This window comes from Miniopterus natalensis, chromosome 3, assembly GCF_054644295.1.
Source record: "Miniopterus natalensis isolate mMinNat1 chromosome 3, mMinNat1.hap1, whole genome shotgun sequence".
NCBI lineage: Eukaryota > Metazoa > Chordata > Mammalia > Chiroptera > Miniopteridae > Miniopterus > Miniopterus natalensis.
This window is the reverse complement of record NC_142083.1, coordinates 96,823,714-96,845,107: the sequence shown is the minus strand read 5'-3', so window position 1 is coordinate 96,845,107 and position 21,394 is coordinate 96,823,714. Positions and strand designations below refer to the sequence as shown.

Here is a 21,394-nt window from a genome sequence, read left to right as displayed (position 1 = left end):
TGCAGGTGTCCATCAAATGTCCTTGTTGCCATAAAGCCCTCGGGGCGTCATCTAAGTAAGATCATTCCCCACCCTCCCTGGATTTCTGAAGGTTCTGGATCTGTGTGAAAGCCCTGGAAACTGGTTCTTCTGGGCGCTTTGTGCATCTGAGTCTGTTGTGTTCCAAAGGGACTGAAAGTGAAGACAGGCTGTAGGTCAGCTAAGCAGCTGCCCCGGCCTTCAGCTGGAGTCAGACTCGGTGGGGAGTTCAAGGTTGGTCAGCAGCCCCCCTGCAGCCCCTCCCCCCACCCCTGGCTGTCAGCTTTGCATCTCCCCCAGCCCGGGTCACAAAATCCGGCTCAGTGCTGTGTTCCCGCCCACCAGCCCCTCACGCCGAGCCTCAGGGCGGCCTACTCAGAGCCTCAGCCCTGTGGCTGGGAAATGGGTAGCACTGGTGTTTGAGGTCGTTGTGAGGAAGATGAGATTAAGTACTGAGGAGAGTGTCTGGGACTTGTTGGGCACCTAACCGTTCTCACTGCTGAAAAGCAAAGGTCTCCACAGACATCATCAAAGATGTTCACTGACTCACAGGGACTTCAACTAAGGGCCTGACAGCTTAGGCCCTGAGATGTGCAGGCCCTGTTTCAAAAGAAAGGCAAAGACCCCTCTTATAAAATTAAATTAAAATCCCGGTCCTCCCAGTTAAAGCAGGAAAAGTTAAGTGGGATGTGTAAGTTCAGATCTGTGCCTGAGAGCTGAAGACAGCGATTTTCCACTGGATGTAGACACAATGCCACCCCCGGAACTAACGCGTCCGGCAGAGGCCACAGGTGGATAATAGGAGACAGAATGAGTTAGGAAATGAAGGTCACATTGAAACAACCCAAACTCCTTGCCTTACAGGACAGGAAACCAGTTTAAAATTTCAAGAGGACCCTGAGCCGTGACAAACAGGTTGTGTCAGTTATATACTTAGAGAGGTTGTCAGACCTGCACTATGGTTTTCCCTGCCCAACCTGCCCCCTCGCTTTCGTCTCTCATAGTGTCACCCCTAATAAACCATTCACAGCGTCTGCTTCCTGCAGTGCACACAGTGTGACTCGTGGACACACAGATCACAAACAGGCAGAAAGTGCAGCGACGGGGCAGAGCAGGGCTCCCCTGTGGGGAGCATTCACTTCAAGGGGCCTGGGAAATCCATGTGGGTGGTGGACTCACCCTGTACCTGGATCTGACGGTGGCTATGATCATTCAGTCAATACACACTCACTGAGCACACGATGCCAGCCAGTCACAGGGGTGACTGGTGATCAGAGAGAGCAGTATTTGTCCTCAGGACATGGCCCATTTCTGATGCTGAGGAAGGCCTGAGGGGCCGGGAGTGGCTCCGGAGACCAGTGAGGAGGGCTGTGGTCATCTAGTCTCTGTGATCTTCACCGAGCCTGCCAGCTGTCCCCAAATAGCACAATGCCAGTTGGCTCTGTGGGGGTGATGGCAGCAGAGTTGTCTTGGCAAGTCCCATGAGCCCCCATAACACTCCCACAATTTCCTTAAGAGGGGTGGCCAGGGCAGAGGTCAGTGGTGTGCACCCCCGCCCCAGCCATGGGGAAGGAATTGATTGGAAACATCTGGTTCCCCCCGGGGTCCAGCCCCAGCGGTCCCGGGGTCCCCAAAGATGTGGACGGTGTCGGCGAAGAATGAAGGACACGGAGACAGTGTTCAGAGCATCAGGGCAATCAGCTTCTCCTTTTATCGCCTTGTTACAGCTGTATTTATACTATTAGATTTTATTGCTGGTTAAACAACATGACATCACGCTGTGTTTTGGTTTCTGTTCTGGCCTCTCACAGTTAATGACTGTACCTTCTTCTCTGACCTTTGCTAAAGAATTTACATCTGTTTAGGTGTGTTAATTTTAGTCTCATCTATCGTTTATATTTCTATAGGCTATTCTACAGGTTAACCTCTAGTTTGTTATTTATACTCTGAAGTTACTAATTTTTTTTTGCTCTACCACATAGCTAAAGGAGAGTAACTGAGCCAGCTTTTCTTATGTGAAGGTTATGCGAGTCCTAAGTGAGGGTCTGGAGCTGCGGGATTGTTTGTAGCTCTGGTGAGTGACCGCCTGCCTGGCACCTGCCTCAGTCTCCCCGCTGACATTCCCTGCAGCGCCCCGTCCTCAGTGTGATATCCTGTGTGTGATTATTCTGCGTATGATTATTCTGTGTGTGATTATCCTGTGTGTGATTATTCTGCGTATGATAAGGGCTCAGGTGTAGACTGAAATCATCTCTTTCCTAGACTGCTCTTCCCTTGTGGGGATTCCCAGAGCTTTCCATTAATATAAACATCCCCCAGTAATACATTCCTTGTGGGAGCTCACTGGTGGCCTCCCTGTGGATTAAGGGGCCGAGTCAGCAGGGGCCCGGACCCAGGCCTCTCCCTGGTGGGAAGGTCCCGGGGTCGTGGGCCTAACAAGTCCTAACTCTTCTGTTGACAGCCTGAGTCTAAGTTCCTTATAGGCGCCACATGATATCTTTGTAATACTTGGGCCTTTTACTGAATCACTGTCTTTTCCAGTTCTCTCCAACTCCCCTGCTGGGGAAAAGTTTCCAGCTAGGACAATGCCCTTTCCTGGTGCAGTGACTCGGGTAAGGACACGGAGCGTCAGGAAGGGGAACAAGCATGGGAAGAGGGATGTGCCACATGCCAAGTCCCATGGAGCATTTGCTGTGCAGATGTCTCCTCCTTGAAGGACCGTGTCAAGCAGCAAGGACCGAACGGCGTCTGGCAGGTCCCTCCAGGTCCCGCACCCCAATCCATTCTGCCCCAGCAGTGCCTGTAGCCTGTGGCCCTCCCTTCTGTTAGGTGGGGGAGGCTACCACCGGCCCTGTGGGCAAGGTGTGACTGGCCACACACTGCCCAGGAGCGGCTGGGAGCAGCAGAGCAGCCTCTGTGTGTGCCTGAGTGTGAGGGTGCATGTGTGTGCGCAAACGTGTGTGTGCACGTACGTGTGTGTGTAGCTAAGTGGTGAGGGAGCGTGAGAGTGGGAGAAGCAGCCATGCAGATGGGCTGAAGGCAGCCACAGTTGCCTCATACCATCTGAGGCCCAAAATGTTCAAAAGAACTGTACCTGGCAGCAAAAGGGACAGAGACTGCGTGTGGCTCTGTGGCACAGTTCCTGGGTGCGGCTCTGAGCTGAGCTGGCAAGTCAGACTGATACGGTGGCCCTGGGGCTACAGACGGGACATGACAGGAACTGACTGGGCCCGGGCCTGGGTTTGCCTTCCCAATGGCAGAAGCAGAAGCTCAGAGGACCATGAAAAACCTGCCCAGCAGAAGCTGCTGCTCCAGATTTGATGGCTGAGCGTCATTTCTTCAGGTCAAGGACACACTTTACAGCCGCTAATGCCCGACAATGGCCGAGAGACGTCTTCCTCAGGCCGAGTTGGGGAGAGAATGGGAATGGACAGTGAAACGTTGCGTGTCTGAAACGGGAGACAGAGAGGCATAAAGGGCTGGCTCACAGGCCTGCGCAAGTGTGTACTCACACTCAGCGCGCACACGAGTGGGGCTCAGTGAGTGTCCTCGCTGGGTGGACTCCTCTGTTTTTAGGTGGATCTGGGGAGAGGGGTGGGGAGGATGCTGGTGTTCTTCCTTCCCCACGTCACCTACATTTTTTCCCTACCTGATGTGGTGGCCATGGGACCTGGGCTGCCACTACAAGGGCTGGGAACAGGGATGGTTCCTAAGCAGGAAGCTATCCCTGTGTTTTTAACCTTGTGTCACAATTCCCAAGGGCTGGATGGAACAGGATGTGCCCTCCTCCTGTCCGGCAAATTGGGATCAGCAGTGGGTGCAGCTGCATTGCCTGGTGGTGAAGCTATCCCTCGAGTTCTGCACCTGTGTCACCTTACCCCGTGTGAACCAGCGTGGATGGGGGTGGGGGGGCAGGGGTACTTGCTAGACCAATATTGCTGCCTGCGGTCCAGTCTGGCGCCCAGGTGGACCCTGCACCCCTTCCAAAGCAGGCGGAGTTTGGGTTTAGGGGAGAGAAGGAAAATAGTGGCCGAGGGCCAGGGACCAGACGCCTGGGCTGGGTGTTGTCACGAGGAAATCCAGCATTGCAACACCTCAAAGAGGCTCAGCGCAGGAGATGGCATCGTTTCCTGGCTCCTTACTAGCAGGTCCCCCGGGACGGGTGGGGCAAGTATTGCTGAGACCACTCCTCCTTTTGGGACCTGAGGAGATTGGATGGCAGCCTGCATCCCTGAGTGGCCTCGCCCTGTGTGCAATTTTCATATAAGATGATGGACTGGCTGCGTATGAACGACTGAATGGGGTTCTAGTCCTGTGCCACCACCTTTTGCTCTAAGGGAACTGTGTTCAAAGACCTGCGGGTGGACAGTGATATTGTGACTTGTAAGAACTATGTATTTGGCTTTCAGATGACTGAGATGTCTCATACATATTTGGCCTCTGTCCACAATTCCTGGCTCCCAGCTTCAGGAACTCTTGCAATTTCCTGGGTGTTGAGAGTGGAAAACAGTGTCTTTTGTTATTTTGTGAATGAATGTCATGACTTTTGGAGAGAACCTAAGGATGGGGGCTGACAATGGAAACCAACCATGTGATGAGAGGGTTGGAAATTTCAGTCCGACCCCCACCTCCTCCACCGTGTCCAGGGAGGGGAGGGGTCTGGGGGTTGAATGAGTCTCCCTTGGCCAATGATTTTATCAATCATGCCTCTGTAATGAAGCTTCCATAAAAACCCAAGAGGACAGGTTTGGAGAGCGTCCAGGGTGGTGAACATGTGGAGATTTGGAGAGAGTGGTGCACTCTGCGAAGGCCTAGAAACTCCGCACCATTTCCCCATTCGGGTTCTAGGCACCATTCCTCATGGATTTTCCTGGGTTATACCCTTTCATAATAAACCAGGGTCTAATAAGTAACATGTCTCTCTGAGTTCTGTGAGCTGTTTTAGCAACTTAACTGAACCCAAGGAGGGGGTTGCGGGAAACTCTGATTTACAGCCAGTCGGTTAGAACTGCAGGTGACAACCTGCACTTGGAATTGGCGTCTGAGCTGGAGGAGGGGTTGTTGGAAACTTCCATCTGTGGCCAGTTAGGAGCACAGAGACCCTGGGCTTGTGTCTGGTGTGTAAAGTGTGTGCATGTTGGAGGGAGGAGTCTTGTTGGACAGAACCATTAACCTGTGGAATCTGGTGTTATCTGCAAGTAAATTGTGCCAGAATTGAGTTGACTTTTTGGCTACCCTGCTGGTGTCTGAGAACTGTTTGTTGTGGGGGAAGCCCACCTCCCACATGTATGAAATTGGGTTTTCGAACAGCCATTTTCAAAGTCTTATTAAAATCTGTGGGAGGCAGCAAAATCAGTGCTTAGAGGAAAATTACAGTACTGAACATAGATAAAAGGTCCAGTGAATTAAACATTTTTGCTTATTTATGATTAAAATCTATCTGTAAGGCACTTTCGTATACTCACAGCAAGGACAGTTCTCCAGGGGAAGGTGACAGATGCGGACATTTACAAGGAGGCAGTAAGGGAGGTAAGCACACACAGATTTCAAATACATCAGGTCCAGGGTCAAAATAAAGAGGCAGGATATGCCATAGATGAAACGATATTGAGATAATGCGGAGCCTTAGCCACTTACAATGCATCTGTCTCAGGGCCTCATCCTCAGAGACCAACATCAGCCCCAGGAGGTTTCCGGGATTCCTGTGTCACTGGTAGTGTTTTTAGACATTAGAAACGTGGGTGTCTCTCGTGAAGCACAGTTTCTAGTTCACAGCAGGCTCTACCCTCTCCAGTGTCTAAAGCTATGTTGGAACCCCTCAGCATCACCCTCTCCCATGGGTAAGTTATATATTTTCAATAAGACCAAAGTGGGGGTCATGAAAATTGCATTAATAGTGTGGGGTTTCTTTAAGATCCTTGGTATTGACTGTATTAGCCTCTTCTGGGGAAGAAGACAGACTTCCCCTGGGTTCAGATGATTCTGGTAACTTGTACAGAGACTGCTCTGGATTTAACTGTATGTTCTGAAAACTCAACACCTTAATATTTCCTCCAAGACAGTGAATTCATGACTCAGCATTTGCGGGAGGACTTGTTTTGCCTGGGTGCGTGTTGGTTGTGTGTGTGAATGTGCTGCCCCTTTGGGTGTTCCTGATTGTATCTGTGTCTTTGCCGTCCTCTTTGTGTCTGTGTCCTGTGTCCTTGTATGTCGCTGCTGGTGTGTGCACGTGTGTGTCCAGTGTGTGTGTGGTGTGCCCTGTGGGGCTGTCTCAGGTGGCCCCGAGTGTTTGTGTCCGTGCGTGTGTTCCCCTCAAGGTGTGGTTGCGGGGGTCTACAGTGTGGGTCTGTGTGAGCCTGGCTGTGAGCCCTGCGCCTGAGTGCCCAGGTGAGGCTGGGGCGTCTGTGCCTGTGAGTCTCTGTGCTTGTGGTGTCTGTGTGTTTCCCTGTGAGCTTGTCGGTCTGTGCACCCTGGCAATGGGCAGCTTTAGAGGCAATCTCCCTAAGGGTGACTTCCAGAGGTGAGGGAGAAGGGGGGGGTGCTTCTTCCCCACTGTCCAGGCTGAGCCCCTTCTGTCCCTGCTCCTTCCAGCCTCTAGTGTCCCCCTGTAGGTCCCATCTCAGGCCCCAAGGATGGATGAAGTGCAGGGTCAGTTCATAGAACCCCAGGCCCAGCGGGAGAGGCATTGGGGAAGACTCTGATGGCAGGAAGGACTTATAGAGTGTGTCGGGAGGGTGTCTGGGGGGACTCTGGGCCCTCGGAGAGGGGCTGGAAGACCCTGGATCCTTGGGAAGGAATGAGTGGTGGGTGCACATGGGGGAAAGCTGAGGGGTAAGACTCCTGGGCCCCTGGGTCCTGCCTAGGAATGACGGACTGAGCACCTCTGGAGAAGGCTGGGAAAGTCCTGTGGGACTCGGGTCATCGAGAGCAGGTCACTCACTTGACAACAGGGAGACTAGGCTGAGCCTTAGCCAAGGCAGGTGCCTGGGGCTGCTTGGAGCATCACTCCCGGACCTTTGGGTCCTGGTCATCTCCTGGATGGGCAGGGCCACCCAGGAACACTCCGCCCTGGAGACAGAATCAGGCCCTGGGCTCTCTCCAGTGGGGATTGGGGAGAGGCACGGAGGGACCGTACTTAGCACAGGGTCATGCACAAGATGAATGCGCAGTGCAGGGTCACTGCTGATGCTGATGTCAGCATTCAATACCTTCAGCCCTAATTCAAGAGCTCACCTCAGCAATCCAAAGGAGCGAGAGACTTGGAGGCAGGGGAGTGACCGATGTTAACTTTTTTCTTTTTTAAATATATTTTTTAATTGATTTCAGAGAGAGGAAGGGAGAGAGGGAGAGAGAAACATCAATAGTGAGAGACTGATTGATCGGCTGCCTCCTGCAGGCCCTCTGCTGGGGATCGAGCTGCAGCCTGACTGGGAATCGAACCTTGATCTCCTGTATCATGGGTCGGTGATCAATCACTGAGCCATGCCGGCCCGGCCGATGTTAACTTAAAAGAACAGAAATGCTGGGATGCTGGAAGTCCTGTGCCCTTCCAATGAACTCTCTCAACATCCCCACCTTACCCCGCCATGTAGGGGAGCCGAGGCAGCCAGGGATTTACCCAGGTCGCACTTGGAAAGGGGTCCTGAGTTTCCTGCAGTTACACCTGGCCAAACTCCTGTCTCCGAAGTTCGCTCCTTTGGATCTTGCCAGTGACGGTTTTGGGCAGCTCGGTAACAAACTCCACCTGGCCGAGGAGAAAGCAAACCATCCTGAGTTAGTCCTGCTGTCGTTTCCCACCAACCCCCACTCCTCTCCTTTGCCCCTGAATGTTCCCCAGACAGGCTGGCACCATGCGGTGGCTCTAATGGGCCCCAGCAAGTATGTCAGGTCCTCCTGAGCCCCTGAAGCTGGCTGCAGCCCTGTGACGTGCTTTGACCAATGAAATGTGGTGGGAACAGAGCGGGTCACCTCCAACAGAAGAGTCTGGAACCACTGAGCCTGGCCACCCTCTCTGTCCATCTCTGACAGCCCCTGGCAGGTACCTACATGGTGGCTGCTCCTTTATCCTGGTCCCAGGAGAACCAGGCAGGATAGGCACGTGCCATGAGCAAGGGAGATGCCTCCCTTAGAATAAGCCACACGGCTCTGGGCTGTTTGTTACCCGCAATAGCATCGAGCCCCTAACTGGTACACATCCCCTATTCTACTCTCGAGGGGGCAGCAAGCCCAGCATTAGAAGCAAGAACTCTGCTGTTAGACACATGGGTTTGAGGTCCAGCTCTGCCTTGTATTAACTCTACTCTCAGGCAATTTACGTTGAGTCTCTGAGCCTCAATTTCCTCTCCGTAAAATACTTGGTTAAACCATCTCAGGTTGCAGAGAGGATTAAATAATAATGCATGTGAAGCATTGAATCCAGGGCCTGGCACGTGTAGTAAATATTCAGTAACTGTTAGCTACATAGCTTTACAAATGCACTGACTAAAAACATTCAGACAATGTAGGAATCGTTGACTTGTTGACATGCATATCCTTTCAAACTTTGTTTTTAAACAGATCTGATAATATTATGTATATTCTTGCTTATCCTGCTTTTTCTCTTAATAATATATTGTCATATTTATGTTAAAAATTAAAAAATCTACACCATTTTAAATTATAGGATAATATTAAATTTTACAAATAATTTAAGAATTTCTCTATTGGGCATTTTTGTTGCTTGCGCACAACATTAAAAACAACTGTAGTAGAATACAAAGCATCGGAATGGAGTGCATGTTGTAAGGATAAATATAAATGTGTTAAAATTTGTTTATTGTGTATGTAACTAAGTATTGAGTTGCAGTATCCAATGTATTTCTTAGTATAAATCATTTAAAAATAGTTTGGAAAAAAAAATAAACAAAAATAGTTTGGGCCCAGCTGGCCTGGCTCCCCAGCTGGGGGTGTGCAGGAAGCATCCAATGACTCTCTCTCATCATTGATGTTTCTCTCCTGCTCCCTTCCTCTCTCTCTGAAATCAATAAAAACAAAAGTAAAAATAGTTTGGAAGTGACTCATTTGGATGTCTTTTTTAAATTATGAAAGATTTTAAATAATCTCTTGGATAGCCTTGGGCACTTCTCTGACTTTCTGCCCTCAGGTTAAAGTGCCAGCAGGCTTTGCAGTTTCTGACCGAGGACAGAGGTTCCGTCTCATTCGCTTGGCAGCACTGCGCCTCTAAGCCGAGCTGCTGCTCTGCAGGGAAAAATGCTCGTTCTATTGGCAGGTTAAGCGCACCCGGCCTCCCTACCAGACCTGGGGCAACGGAGCACGGGAAGGGCACCGAGCCTCTGCCCTCACTCACCTTCCTCGGGTACTTGTACGGGGCTGTCACTGACTTCACGTGCTCCTGCAGCTCCTTGGTGAGCTGGTCCGTGTCATGGGACAGAAACTGTGGGGTCAGGACAATGAAAGCCTTCACCACCTGCAGTTCAGAACCAGAGCGGAGGCTCAGGGTGAGTGGCAACCAATTGTATGGTTTAAAGAGTAAATGTTTATGCAATGAATGGAAAAACAAGTTGACACTTGACCCTTTGGAAAAGGACAGGACCAGGTTCAAATCCAAACACTTCCAATTCCCACGCTTTGCCTCGGAAAATTATTTAACCTTGAATTCCTTCTCTGCGACATGGGGACAGTGCAGGTTCATCCCACAGTGGGCTTATGTACAGATTCCACGAGATAACACATGTAAGAGGTGCAGCTGGTTTAACTTCATTATCACCCCTCCTCAGTACCATCACCATTTTTACTCTTAACGTGTGTGCGGGTCTGTGCCTGGAGCCTTGTGGGCATTTAGTAATTGCTGGCAAGTCATGGTTTTTATATTGCTCTTTACGCCCGTTTCATTGCACAGGCCCTTGTTCATAGCGGGTGCTCAACACCCTTGTTGAATCGATGAACGTATCGGAACCAGAGCGCTCCGGTTTCCATCCCTGAGCCGCACAATCTGGGCAAGTTACTGAACCTCCTCACGCCCGTCTGCGTCTATGAAAAGGCTGTAATAGGGGCTTTAACTCCTTAGGCGGTTGTGAGGGTTAAACGAGCTGCACATAGTAAGGACCCACCAAGTAGGAGCTGTCATCAAATCAACACTCTTAGGGTTCTACTAAGTCACAGAGGGTGCCGCAGTGCCTCCTGCTGCCCACACGGTGCAAGTGCGCCCCACCCACCGGCTGCTCTGGAAGTTTCCCCTGCCCCAGCCTTCGGATGCCCTCAGCCACACGCCCGCCTGCCCCCCCCCCCCCGTCCTCACCTGCCCCCTTATGGGGTCCGGGCTGCTCACCACAGCCGACTCGGCCACTGCCGGGTGCTCGGCCAGGGCGTTCTCCACCTCTGTGGGCCCGATGCGGTACCTGCGGAACCAACGGGTCCTGCTCAGAGGCTCTGAGCAGATGCCAGGGCTGGGGTGACCCAGGCGCTCGTCTCATGTTTGGGAGTTTCACACCTTTCGTTGCCACAGAGGGCAACTGTCACGAGAGCCAGAGGACTGTGAAAGGGCCCTGTAGTGGGAGCAACATGTGACACCTGGGCGTTCCAGGTGTAAGAAACACCAAGCTCAGAGGCTCCCAGGGTTTCTCCCCTCACTGCGTCTGGGTGTGTGTTTGAGGGGGGGGTAGGGGAGGGAAGCTGTCCTTCTGGGGCTATGGGGCTTGGTGCCAGGAGCTCCCCCACAGAGAGTCATACTTTGAAGTGTCAGACACTTGGGAGTCTCAAATTTTGTCTTAAACATTCAGGGAAATTCTGCCGCCTAGTCCCACTACATCGACATTTCATTTAGAAACTAAAAAAGTAAAACAAACTTAATTTCCCTGACATATCCAAGAGTTGTTACTTGTGTCACTTTCTCCCTCAATCACCTAAGCATTAGGAACAACAGTTTGGGAGCCAGAATAGCTTGGTTCGAATCTGGGCTTCACCCTGCACTATCTTGGAAGTTTCAGCAATTTACTTCACTGGTCAGTGACTCAGTGTTCTCATCTGTAAAAAGGGCACAATAATGGCAGGTACTGGGTTATACAAGGCACTGAGGAGAGTACTTTCACATAGTAAGTGCTCCATAAAGTTTAGTTACTATTATGGTTGTGGTTGTTGTTTTTCGTGATGTGTTTTTGTGACATGTGTCCCGTTAGAGGAACACAGAGAATAATTTGTCCCAACAAATGGGGACAAATAAGGGCCAAAATAAGGTCTCCCTTCCCAATCCTATACGCCTCTTTAAATGACATGATGTCTTATTGTGGTTGCGATCGCAGGCCCTCTTGAACTTAGTTTTTATGTTGGGAGAGCTGCAGAGATACCCTGGGTCAGGGCCCTGTAGACGTGGCTCTGCTCAGGAATAGGCTGAGGGTCCCATCACCCATGCACGGAGGAAAGGGGAATGGCCAGGCGAGCTAGATCCTGCCTCTCGGCTCCAGGGCAGCCACACCTACCCAGAGGCATTGATGATGTCATCATCCCTCCCCAGGAAAAAGATGTAGCCCTCTTCGTCAATAGTTGCTTTGTCCCCAGTGTTGTAAAAGTCCCCACACTCCGCTTTGGCTGTCCTCACTGGGTCATTCTGCAAAGAGAACGGCAGTGAGCTTAAAGATTTTGAGCTGTGAGTTTAGAGATACTGAGCTGATACTTACGGCTCAGATCTGGGTTCGAATCCTGCTTCCCACTCTGCCAGGCACCCGTGCAACGTTTGGAATTTCTCTGAGTCTATTTTCTTTACATGTACTCAATGCACAAAATATACTGCCAATTATATTAATATAACACAGTAGCTGAACAGATGGGAGATGTCATAAACATTTGTTAAATGAATTTTCTCCCCCAAATACTATCTCATCTCATTGTCAAAGAAAGCCTATGGGGCTGGTAGTTTTTATTTTTGCCCCCCAGTGGTCCCATCTTGTGAAACTATAGCTCGATATCACAACCAGGATACTGACGTTGCTACAGGCCCCAGTCTGGCCCAGCTCTCCCCTGTTTCCTCGTATTCATTGGCTTGGGTGAGAGTGTGTCCCGTACTAGGCAATGTCACCGCCTGGGTAGGTTCAGGTATTCACCACCAGTCAGTCCCGTCAGCACCAGGACCCCCCTCCCTCCGCTCCCCTCTCCCTCCTCCCCTACCTCCCTAACCCCTACGCAGCAGCTAATCTTTTCTCCAGTTTCATAATTCGGTCATTTTAAGAATGGTACTGAAGTAGGATCCTTCAGCATGTAACCTTTTGGGGCTGGCTTTTCTTTCTTAATCCTCCAGAGATTCCTCCAGGCCCTTGTGTCATCGATACGTTGACCCTGTTTATTGCTGAACAGTATTTAATGTTGGGGGTAGCCACAGTCTGTTAACTGCTCACCCACTGCAGGGCATCTGGGTTGTTGCTAGTCTTTAACTATCCTGAAGAAAGCCACTCTGAACATTCGTGCGCAGGTTTTGTGTGAGACTGACATTTTTATAAGCCCATTTAACAGAAGAGAAAACTTATGCTCAGAGAGGCACAGTAACTTGCTCAGAGTCACTCAGCCAGTCAGTGGGAGGGTTGGCCTCTGAACCACTAAGCCATGAGTTGGGATCCTCTCTCTTGTGGAACATGAAATGATTTTACAAGGTCCCAGTAAAAAACATTAAAAAAAACCTGGAGTCACATCCCTTTTAGCTTCCCTTTCAGTTGTTCTGATTATTTCAATGAGGCTCTTCACCATGTTTTCAAAAGCTCGGGGAGCTAAGTTTCAAGATCAGAGCTTTTTGTGGGAACAGGGTTCAGCTAGAATTTAAGAAAATCATTTTGTTTGCAGTATAGCTATGGTTATACCTGCTTTGAAATAAAACTGTTTTCCACTTGCAATCCCAGATCAACTTGTTCTTTATAATTTTTTATACAAGGACTGTTTTAAAGTAAAATAATAATTATCGTGTGCATCTGTTCTAACCTGCCTGGGGACACCTGAAGGACTAAAGCCCTCATTTCACAGAAGTAAAAGTACAGGTGGGAAAAGCAGCAGGCACTGCTCATGGCAGCTACCAGGCGGACTGCAAAACCAGAGGCCTGAGGCAAGAGACCGGGTGGAGACACACAACGGACTGTGGCCTGGAGGAGAAGCTGGGGTGAGATTTTGGGCACAGGCGAGGGAATTTGGATATTCAAGTACATGGAGGAATTTAGAAAGCCACGCACAGTCGGGCAAGATGCGTGCTCAGCAAAGCCCTGAGAAGACCTCAAGCTTTCAGGTCAGGCTGATGGCCCCAGGCTCAGAGCAAGCCCCGCTGAGCTGAGCCGTGAGGAGGGCCCAGGGCAGAGCCCTCTGCCAGTGGCAGTTCTCTCCTTTTGTTGTTGCTGTTTCTGTCTGTTTGTTTGAGCTCCTGGCAGTCAAGGGAATCCCTGTCAAAACATTCCTGAAAGTGAGGTAAAGGATCAGAACTTCAACAATCACACATGACAAACAATAGTCTTTGCCAAAAAAAAAGAGAAAAGTCTCAAAGCAAAGGACTCCTATGACTATGGCCTTCAACAGTCAAACAAACAAACAAACAAACAAACAAACACAAAAATACCCCCACCAGCAATCTCAACCCTAGGGAAGTGGCAGAGTCTGATTTCTAGAGTTATCACATTATAATAGTGAAAAGCCCAATATGCAACCAATAAAAAATGTCACAGAACATACAAAGAAAACAGGAAACATGGCTCATTCAAAGAAATAAAAATTATTGATGGGGGGCGGCGTGGTGGTAGAGAGGATCAATGAGGGGATAAAGGGGGAATATCTGTAATACTTTCAACAATAAAGATAAATTTTAAAAAAGTAATTGACAGAAACCACCCCTGAGGAAGCCCAGACATCAGACTTACTAGACACATCATTTAAATAAAAAATGTTACTCGACTTCATGTGGTGATCACATAGTAAGGTAATCAAGGTTGAATCACTATATTCTATACCTGAAACTAATATAATATTAGTTTAGCAGCAGTGCCTGCTGCTTTTCCCACCTGTACTTTTACTTCTGTGAAATGAGGGCTATACATAAATTAAGAAATAAAAAAAAAATGATTCTCACTGCTGGAAAAAAAGTTAAATATGGCCAAAAAGCTAAGAGAAAAATTGACAAAGAACTAAATGAAGGCAGTAACATTCTATATGAACAAAGGAAAGAAAACCATTCTATTGACAGTAGCATCAAAGAAAATAAGTACTAAAAATAAATTTAGTCAAGAAAGTGAAAGGCTTGTATACTGAAAACTAACAATTTTTGCCCACACAAATGAAAGAAGACAAATCAATGGAAAGGTTTCCATTCTTAATGATTGGAGGCTTAATATTATTAAGATAGCAATACTATCCAAAGCTATCTACAGTTTCAGTGCAATCCCTATCAGAATCTCTGTGGTGTTTTTTTCAGAACTAGAAAAATCCATCTGAAAATTCATATAAAATATAAAGGGATCCCAAGTATCCAGAGCAATATTTTAAAAGGAGAAGGAAATTCAAGGATTTACACTCCTGGTTTCAAAATTTACCACAAAGACACAGTAATCAAAACAGCATGGTACTGGCATAGAACCAGCCGTATAGAAAATTGGAATAGAATACAGAGCCCAGTAGGAAACCCTCACATACATTTTCAATTGACCTTAGACAAGAGTGCCAAGACCATTCAGTGGGAAAGGATGGTCTTTTCAACGGATGATGCTGGTAAACTTGCATGTCCACATGCTTTTGCCTTATACTATATACAAAAATTAACTCAAAATAGATCCCAAACTGAGATATAAGAGAGCTGAAATGATAAAACTCTTTGAAGACAACATAGGGGAAAATCTTCATGACTTTGATTTGGCAATGATTTATAAAATATAATACCGAAAGGACATGAAACAAAAGAAAAAGAGATTAAATGTCCTTTATAAAATTAAAAATCTTTGTACATCAATGGATACTATCAAGAGAATGCAAAGGCAGCACACAGAATGGGAGAAAATATTTGTAAAGCATATATCTGATAAGAAATTCACATCCAAAATAAAGCACTCCTACAACTTAATAGCAAAACAAACAACCCAACTAAAACTGGGCAAAAGGAGCTTCCACCAAGGTGGCAGACTAGGTATATGCCAAACTCACATGCCCCCCAAGCCACACGAAAGTTACAGCCAAACTACAAAACCACCATCATTCAGAACTGCTTGAAATCTATCTAAACAGAAGTCTTTTACCTAAAGATGTAAGAAAGAAGCCACACTGAGGCTGGTAGGATGGGCAGAGAGAACCCCACATCCACATATGGAGGTTAAAAATCAGGAGGGATATCTCAGCTTCAAAGGTCCCCTGAGGAGCAAGGTGTCCCAACCCCACACCAGCGAGATACCCCCCACCCCCACCCAGGGTTCCAGTGCCAGGGAGAGAAGTTCTCAACGCTTAGCTTTAAAAACCAGTGGGGATTGTGGCTGGGGTGCGGGGGGAGGGGGCGAGGGGGGCTGCTGGAGATCATGTATTCATCTTAAAGGGCCTAAGCTAGGACTAAGTTGGGGTCACTTGCTATGACCTCCAGAGCTGGGGCAGCAGCTGAAAAGGCATCGGGGACATACAGCAAGGAAATGAATCATCTGGCTTCAGGGAGAGGGCTAGAGGGGCAGCTTTCTCTAGAAGGAAATGCTGGCAGAGGTTATTATTCCCTTGCCCCACCGATAGAGCCATATCTCAGTCTCCATCAACCTGGCTAACACCATTTGGCCGCCCTGGTGATTCCCTGAGATCCCTCCCCACCCAACTTGTGGGCCCACCTAAGCTGTTTCCAGTGGTTTTCCATACAAATGGCCTGTCTTGGCTCATACATCAGACTTTCCTAAAATCTCCCAAAGATTCACAAACCCCAAACAAGCAGCATATGTCCCCCACATGCACTGTAAGTCTTTCTAAGTGGTCCCAGGCATGGCACTAATGGCACTAGAGGCAGCCAGCCTTGGTTCCCAGTTTGGCCTTTCCTGGGCACCTCCAAGCCCAGCACAAGTGCGAGCCATGTGGAGATTGCTTTGTAATTCATGCCCAGTGGCCCTGGACAGGGCACAGGTGATCGCTGACCTTCACCTACACCTCCAGGGAGACCCCTGAGTCAGCACAACCATGGGCAGCTTTAGACCAAGTCAGAACGGCACCCAACCACCTCCACAAACAAACCAGTAAAGGGGTAGACTCATTGGGCACCAGACCCCCTCTGAAGCAAGTCTTGCTCCCTAGGTTAGGCCCCTGCACAGCATTCCTCCATGGTAGTCGAGGCCAGTCCTTGCAGCCGATTGGCCTGCAGGTCAGTCCCTTCCACCGACATGACAACAGTCCAACTACGAAAGAGGGATGCACATAGCCCACATGGGGAGTGCACTGGGAAAGCACAGCTTGGGTACTGGGAGGCTGTGCCACTAGGCTCCACAGGACACCCATGACATAAAGCCACTCTACCAAGACCAAGAGATGGACAAGTTCTATCTAATACATAAAACAAACATAGGAAGGCAGCCAAAATGAGGAGACAAAGAAACATGTCCCACATGAAAAAATACAACAAAACTCCAGCAAAAGAACTAAACAAAATGGAGACAAGCAATCTACCATATGCAGAGTTCAAAATGCTGGTCATAAGCATGCTCAAAGATCTGAGTGAGATCTTCAACACAGAGACAGGAAACATAAAAATGAAGATAGAAAACATTAAAAAGAACCAGTCTAAAATGAAGAATATATGAACTGAAATGGACAATTATTCCAGGGAATCAACAGTAGAGTAGATGAAGCAGAGCATCAAACCAGCCATTTGGAAAACAAGGAGTAGAAAACACCCATTCAGAGCAGCAAAAAGAAAAAAGAATCCAAAAAAGTGAGGATAGTTTAAGGAGCCACTGGGACAGCATCATGGGGGTGCTGGAAAGAGAAGAGAGAGAACAAGGAATTGAAAACCTATTTGAGAAAATAATTATGAAAAACTTCTGTAACTTGGTGAAGGAAATAGACAGACAAGTCCAGGAAGCACACAGAGTCCCAAACAAGAAGAACCCAAAGGAGCCCACACCAAGACACATAATTAAAATGCCAAAGGTTAAAGACAAAGAGAGAATCTTAAAAGCAGCAAGAGAAAAGCAGTTAGTTATGTACAAGGGAGCTCCCATAAGACTGTCAGCTGATTTCTCAACAGAAACTTTGCAGGCCAGAAGGAATTGGCAAGGAATATTTGAAGTGATGAAGAGCAAGGACCCACAACCATGATTACTCTACCGAGCAAAGCTATCATAGAATCAAAAGACAGACAAAGAGCTTCCTAGATAAGAAAAAGCTAAAGGACTTCATCACCACCAAACCAGTATTACAAAAAAATGGTAAAGGGTCTTCTTTAAGAAGAAGAAGGAAAAAAAAGATGAATAATAAAATGGCACTAACTCCATATCTATCAACAATTACTTGAAATGCAAATGGATTAAATGCTCCAATCAAAAGACATACAGTGGTTGAAGGGATAAGAAAACAAGTCCCTTCCATATCCTGTCTATGAGAGACTCTCTTCAGATGGAAAGGCACACACAGGCTGAAAGTAAAGGGATGGGAAAAGATATTTCATGAAAATGGAAACAAACAAAAACCACAGGAAAGTTCAGGTAGCAATACTTATTCCAGATAAAATACACTTTAAAACAAAGGCTATATAAAAGAGACAAAGAAGGACCTAGAAATTCCACTTCTGAAGCAACCCAAAAGGTTAGAAAAGGCATCTGCATCCCTATGTTCATGGCAGCTTTATTTACAGGAGCCAAGATATGGGAGTGAACTAAGTGTCCATCAGGAGATGAAAGGAAGTTCGATTGTTAGTGGGAGTGGAGAGCAGACCCTAGAGAGCCCTGAGCAGCCTCACCACCTCCAATGACAGTCTAGTTCTCATCACACTCCTGGAGGAGCTGCAGCTCCTGCACCTAGCTCCAGGAACCGTCTCCATCACCAAAACCATGAGCAGTGAGGCCAAGACCCAGCAGCTGAAGTTCTAGAAGAATACCTAAGTTGTGGGGGATCACTTGAGAACTCTGGGGTCTAAACCCAAAGCTGGGCACCCCAGCTCAGAGCATCAGGATTGAGAAAGGTGCCCATATAACATCTGTCTGTGAAAAGCAGCAGGGTTTCTGTTTACTAGGGAGAGAAGGCTGGAAATGCAGTCATTCTCTTAAAGGGCCAATGCACAAAGATTTGTGTGCAGCCACTGAGCTTGGGTTCCAGCAGAGAGAGGGTAGAGTGAACTAGAGCTGTGTGAGGAGAATCTAAGGTTTTGGGCTCTGGAGATAGAGTTCAGAGTGTGTGCATCGGGATTCCTGTGCTGAGTCATTTCCCTACACATCAGAGGACATCTTTCTCAGGCAGATATTTAACATCCAGGCAGCTTTTGCCTGGGGGAGAAGCAATTACCCCACCTGTTGAAAACGTCTCACCCCACCCTGTGGAGTTTATGCCTTGCTGTGGGCTACAGCCTGAGGCTCATTAAGAGTTTTTATTTATTTATTTTTTAATTGTTTTTTTTACTTTTTAAATTTATCTTTACTGTTGAGAGTATTACAGGTATACCATTTCCCCCTGCAACTGACCCCCTCCACTTCACTCCCACCCCCTCCCCAGGCCTTCACCCTGTTATTGACTGTGTCCATGGGTTATGCATATATGCATATAACTTCTTTGGTTAATCTCTTCCCACCCTCCACCGCCCTCCCCTCTTTCCTCTGAAATATGATCGTCTGTTGCATGTGTTAATGTCTCTGGATCCATTTAGTTCATCAGATTCTTTTGTTCATTAGCTTCTTCTTAAAGAAGACCCTTCAACATTTCCTGTAGTGCTGGTCTGGTGGTGATGAACTCCTTTAGCTTTTCCTTATCTGGGAAGCTCTTTATCTGACCTTCAATTCTAAATGATAGCTTTGCTGGGTAGAGCAATCTTGGTTGTAGTTCCATGTTTTTCATCACTTGGAATATTTCTTGCCACTCCCTTCTGGCCTGCAAGGTTTCTGTTGAGAAATCAGCTGACAGTCGTATGGGTGCTCCCTTGTAGGTAACTAATTGCTTTTCTCTTGCTGCTTTTAAGATTCTCTCTTTGTCTTTCACCTTTGGCATTTTAATTATGATGTGTCTTGCTGTGGGCCTCTTTGGGTTCCTCTTGTTTGGGACCCTCTGTGTTCCTGGATTTGAAAGTCGATTTCTTTCCCCAGGTAGGGGAAGTTTTCTGTAATTATTTTTTCAAATAGGTTTTCAATATCTTGTTCTCTTTATTCTCCTTCTGGCACCCCAATAATACAAATGTTGGGCCTCTTGAAGTTGTCCCAGAGGCTCCTTATACTATTTTCATATTTCTGGATTCTTTTTTCTTTTTGCTCTTCTGGTTGGGTGTTTTTTGTTTCCTCATGTTCCAAATTGCTCATTTGATTCTCAGTGTCCTCTACTCGACTGTTGATTCCATGTAAATTATTCTTCATTTCAGACCCTGTAGCCTTCATATCAAATTGGTACTTTATTATGTTATCGATTTTCTCAGTTATTTCCCTAACCATTTGCTTAAACATCCTTACAAACAAAACTCTGAACTCTGTATCTGTTAGCTTGCTTGGATCTATTTCATTTAGTTCCTCTTCTAGAGGTTTCTTCTGTTCTTTCCTTTGTGACATGTTTCTTTGCCTCCTCATTTTGGCTGTTTCCAGGTGTTTGTTTCTATGTATTAGGTAGAGCTGCTATGTCTCCTGGAATTTGTAGAGTGGCTTTGTGTAGTAGGTGCCCTGTAGGGTCCAGTGGCTCAGCCTCCCCATTCACCTGAGCTGGGCCTTCCAGGTGCTCCCCTGTGTGGGCTGTGTGCACTGTCCTGTTGTAGTTGAGCCTTGGTTGCTGCTGGCGTCCCTGGGAGGAGCTGACCCCCAGGCCAATCAGTTGTGAGGACCAGCTGCAGCTATAGCCAACGAGCTGCTGTGCTGGAGACACCCCTACGGAGCAGGATTTACTTCAGTGGAGCTCTGGTGTTCACCAAGTGCACCCCTTGAGTGTGTCAGTGGAGCTTTGGTGTTCACCAAGTCCACCCCTTGTGGATGTGGTAGGGTTGTAATCCAGCGTGGTCGAGTCTGACCACCCGGTGCACTGTCTCTGGGGCCTCTGGGGAGGTGCAAAGTCAGCCTCTGCCAGTGCCTTGCCCAGGGCCACCCAGCATGAGCTACACAGCAAACTGTAGTTGGCTGCTACTTGTGCTGGGCTTGGCGTTGTCCAGGAGAGGCCAAGCTATGAGCCAATGCAGGTTGCCACTAGTGCCAGGCCTGGGGCCACTTATCAAGCTGTATGGGGCATGCTGCTGCTTGTTTGAGAGATTTTAGGAAAGTCCTAAACATGATGCTTGAGAGGCCACTTGCACAGAAAAGCCCCTGGAAATGGCCTGGATGAGCTGCAAGTGGGGAGGGGCAGGGCCTCCGGGAATCGCGGGGAGGGTCAACGGTGAGAGTCAGGCGCTGGCACTTCCAATTTGGCGCCTGCCTGCCTGCTGTGTGCGGGGAGAACTTGCCAAAGGAGCAACAGCCTCTGCCAGCTCTTCTGCCTGGGAGGTAGCTGCCCTCCACCTCTCGCCGGGATCTCAGGCAGGTTAGTTCCTCCCCGAGTGTCCCAGGTCCTTTCAGGCTGCTGCCCGGCGCTGGGATCAGAGGGAGCACGCCCGAGTGAGTCCATGGGCGGGCCCTTTAAGAGGAGCTGCTGGGGCTCCCATAGCCTCCATGACCCTCAGCGACATTCCTTGCTGGTTTCACAGCCCGGAGTTGTGGGGCGTCTCTTCCTGGCCTAGAGCCCTGGGCTGGGGGCCTGCTGTGGGGCTGGGATGGCCTCCCTCCTCCGGGAAAACTCCGCCGCTGAGATTCCCTCCCAGGTTTAAACCGCGGCACCGGGTGTGGGCCCGCGGCCGGGTCTCTGCGATTCAGCCCCGATCCACCCGCGTCTGCGCCCCTCCTACCACTCTCGATGCTTCTTCAGTTCCCTGGTTGCAGGGCTTCTGTTCAGCCAGATCTCAGGAGGCTCTGAGTGAAGGTGATTCTGTATTTTAGTTGTAATTTTGATGTGGTTGCAGGAAGCAGCAGATGCAGCTGTTACCTACGCCACTATCTTGTTTTTCCAAGAGTTTTTAAATAACAATCAGACTCTGGGCACTTTGAGTCTTTGCTTGATCTGCTTGTGGAGCCAGGACTTGGAAAAGCAGACTTTGATGCACATCTTGGTCCTGTCCAAACACACCCGGCCTTAGCAGAGGGAGCCACAAGCTGTGGATTGCTGAAAGCTTCAAACAGGGTACTCAAAGCCAATCACA

General features: G+C 48.5%; 1 protein-coding gene across 1 annotated transcript in view; it reads right to left on the bottom strand.

Annotated features, from left to right (window-relative positions):
- Positions 1–7,593: 7,593 nt before the first annotated feature.
- The window catches only part of LOC148093583 (acyl-coenzyme A synthetase ACSM1, mitochondrial-like), a 43,410-nt gene continuing 29,609 nt past the window's right edge, over positions 7,594–21,394 (bottom strand). Inside the window, exons 10-13 of the mRNA XM_087815155.1 lie at positions 11,493–11,620; positions 10,316–10,415; positions 9,365–9,484; positions 7,594–7,762 (exon numbers count right to left, since the gene is read on the bottom strand). Of these exons, the coding sequence (XP_087671281.1) occupies positions 7,676–7,762; positions 9,365–9,484; positions 10,316–10,415; positions 11,493–11,620 (435 nt within the window). The 3' untranslated portion in view covers positions 7,594–7,675. The remainder of the gene's footprint in view (positions 7,763–9,364; positions 9,485–10,315; positions 10,416–11,492; positions 11,621–21,394) is intronic.